We start from the raw sequence: 3375 nt of genomic DNA on the forward strand, positions 1-3375 counted from the left end.
GCTTAGTTGGAGTTTCTGTGTCAGACATGATTGTGTTTGGATCTTTAACTGTATGTGTGTTAACAGATAGCTCTGATACCACTTGTTAGGTCACACTTTCACTGTAGAGGGGGTGAATACAGTGTTTATTACAATCAAATCAAATTTCAAGAACTTATGTAACAGAAAACAAACTTTATTTAAACAATAAACTCTGTTACAATCTGGAACTGTTATCTCTCAGTGATGAACAAAATATCACGAGAGCTACTAGAGTTATATTTAATAATATTCTCGATAATGATAACACTTATAGTGTAAACTCTATTTCTGTGTTTATATACTACACAGTTACAAGATATTCGCTAATTGATATGGAATATAATTCTGCTTCCTAAAATATATCAATCAGATATCTTCTATTCCAAGTATTCCATTCTTCACGGAATTCCTTCTTCATGCATATCTCTTCTTATGTTTATCTTGATCTTCTTAACTTTAATCAGCTACTGTCCTTATCTGATCATCCTTCAGCACTTAAGTTCTGATATCTATCTCCTGATGACATAAGTACTGATATCCCTTAAGTTCTGACTTCCAGTATAAGTACTGATCAGTTAAGTACTGATTTGTTCTGTTCAAATAAGATCTGAAATCTAAACATAAAACATATTAGCCATGACATTATCAAATATATCTAACAATTACAAATACTCCAAAAGATTAAGCCAGCCTGAATACATTTCTCCCTCGTGCAGCTGGAAAAAATCTTCCGTAAGATCATGAAAGCTGAGTCATGGGGTGACACATTCAGCAACTATTGTACATCTGCACTATACCACAATGTTCTTGCAAACTCACATGTAAATAACACATGAGTATCCGTTTCGATGTGATTTATGCACCAAAGATACATTGCACTTCCAACAACCTGTTTCACTGCTAACGCATATGTCATTGGGAGACATTCTTTACAAGCACGCCATAGAAACTGAGTCACTTTTTCTGGCATCTTTAACGACCACAACTTTGTCCAAAACTCCTTATGCACATTACCATGCTCCCCTTGCAGCCACCAATAACAACTTTTAAATGTGAACATTCCTCTATCATCTAGTAACCGATACCAGACATCTCTAATTCCATTCAAAGCAATATGCACCCGTTTAATTAACTCAACATCTCTACCATTAAACACATTGTTAATCAACTCCATATCCTACCTTGTACCTGTTTCATCAAAAAAATTATTCATTTTAATATTTTTCAGATACTCTGACATTATTGTTGTCAAACAACCATTTTCTACATTAGGAAATCACGGTACATTCCAGACCCTTGTTTCACACCCATCACCAATTTTACGCCTAGCCCCCGCCTTGACAACATCCATAGCCTCCATTAGACTCCTCCATATATAGCTAAGATTTTTTCCCACATCTGCATCAAGAAAAGATGTCGAAGGGTAATATCTTTCTTTCATGATCACAGAAACACGATCATTTGTTTGTTGTAATAGACATCAACCGTGTTTCGCCAACATGGCCAGGTTAAACTTTAGCAAGTCTCTTACCCCTAAACCCCCACAACCTCTGGGCATACATATCCTCGACCATGACATCCACTTTACCCCTTTCCTTGTGACTCCCCTTCCCCATAAAAAACCATTCATCTTGCGTTCTATATCCTCACAAATCCCAGCTGATATAAGAAACAAATTCATCCAAAAAGTAGACATCGTTTAAGTTGCAGAAGAAAATAAAGTTAGTTTGCCTTGCTTAGATAAATTATAGCCTAACCCTGCAGTTTTTGGTGCACATTATCTTTCAAGAAACCAAATACTTCAACTTTATTTCGGCCTACATTCATTGGCATACCAAGATACCTCCCCGGTGTTGCTGTCTCATGCACCTATAGCACATCACACACCACTGTTCGATCTTCAACTTTTGTATTAGGGCTAAAACTTATACTCAACTTATTATAATTCACCACTTGTCCTGACACACGTTCATATTTCTGTTAAATGCTTCTCATTATAGTTGTTTCAGCCTATGCTACCTTAAAAAAGAAATAACAATCATCTGCAAAAAGCAGATGAGACACAGAAGGCGCACCCCTTGCAACAGCCATGTACGAGCCCATTATCTTCATACTGCTTCAATATTCCACTCAATCCTTTAGCATATATAATTTATATATAGGGCGAGATAGGATCTCCCTGTCTAACTCCCTGCTGAGGTATTACATGTCCAAACACCTGCCCATCCCTCAAAAAACTATAAGACAATGACCTTATGCACTGCATAACCCTATCAATCCGCAATTGAGAAAAACTAAATTTCTGAAGCATGAACTCTATAAAGTGCCATTCTAACCTATCATATGCCTTCGAAACATCCACTTTTAGCCTAACAACACCCACTGGCCCTGCGTTTTCCTCCCAATATAATGGTTGGCCTCCAAAGCAATAAAGGCATTATTAGTTAGAAGTCGATGCTCAATGAAAGCACTTTGTTGCTCAGAGATTATCGTATTAAGAACCACTTTCACTCGATAACTTTAGACAAAATTTGCATCAATACATTACATAGAGAAATTGGTCTAAGATCCATAACTCGTTTTGGTTGCTTTACTTTAGGAATCAAGAAAACCAAAGTTCTATTAATATTCTCTAGAAAGATACTCGTAGCAAAAAATTCTCTTTAGAACTCACACACATCCATGCCTACTATATTCCAATATGCTTGAAAGAATGAAGGGTTTAAACCATCAATTCTTGGTGCCTTGTCCTGGTGCATAAAAAAATAGCAGCCTTAACTTCTATATCTTCAACTGGAAATATAAGGGCCTCCTTCTGTTCTTCATCAAGCTGATTAAACTGAATTCTAGCTGACTCTTCCCGGAATTTGAGGTTAATTTTTTTTTCTGAAAGTAATATGTAATGTCCTCCTCCATTTCCCTCCTCCATTTCCTTCCACTCCCCATTTTCGTCCTTTAATCTTTTAATTTTGTTATGCTCCTTTCTCACAAATGCATACTTATGAAAAAATCTTATATTTTTATCTCCACCTCGAAGCCAAAATTGCTTAGCTCTTTGACGTCAAAATATTTCCTGCATCTCAAGCAACTTCGATAGTACAATCGCGCTTCACCATACCGTCTCACCCCTTTAGCATATCAACGAGTTTGAATTCGTTTCATATCATTCATATACCTTACAATCTGTAACTTCATTTCCTTTATTAAACTCCCACCCCATTCTTCCAAACGAGCACAACACTTCACAATTTTTCCGAAATCGCTTGTCTATTTCTCAGTCTAGCACTTTTAAATAATACTTCTGCAATCACTCTTTTTTATCCACATATTTTCAAACCGAAATCTTTTTTTCGT

The 3375-nt window shown here is 36.3% G+C and overlaps 1 protein-coding gene across 1 annotated transcript; it reads right to left on the reverse strand.

Annotated features, from left to right (window-relative positions):
• Positions 1-1297: 1297 nt before the first annotated feature.
• Positions 1298-2112, reverse strand: LOC141691159 (putative mitochondrial protein AtMg00310). Its single transcript, XM_074495899.1, has 4 exons — positions 2041-2112; positions 1779-1890; positions 1507-1680; positions 1298-1419 (listed from the first exon to the last, which is right to left on the reverse strand). Exons 1-4 carry the CDS (start codon positions 2110-2112, stop codon positions 1298-1300), a joined length of 480 nt encoding a protein of 159 aa, XP_074352000.1.
• Between the last annotated feature and the right edge of the window lie 1263 nt (positions 2113-3375).

This window comes from Apium graveolens, chromosome 2, assembly GCF_009905375.1.
Source record: "Apium graveolens cultivar Ventura chromosome 2, ASM990537v1, whole genome shotgun sequence".
Classification (NCBI taxonomy): domain Eukaryota; kingdom Viridiplantae; phylum Streptophyta; class Magnoliopsida; order Apiales; family Apiaceae; genus Apium; species Apium graveolens.

Coding starts and splice junctions, on each gene's coding strand:
- LOC141691159 (XM_074495899.1), bottom strand. CDS start 2,112: ATGGCTGTTGCAAGGGGTGCGCCTTCTGTGTCTCATCTGCTTTTTGCA. Junction 1,891..2,040: donor ATTGTTATTTCTTTTTTAAG/GTAGCATAGGCT, acceptor GATGTGCTATAG/GTGCATGAGACAGCAACACC. Junction 1,681..1,778: donor TGTGCACCAAAAACTGCAGG/GTTAGGCTATAA, acceptor TTCTTATATCAG/CTGGGATTTGTGAGGATATA.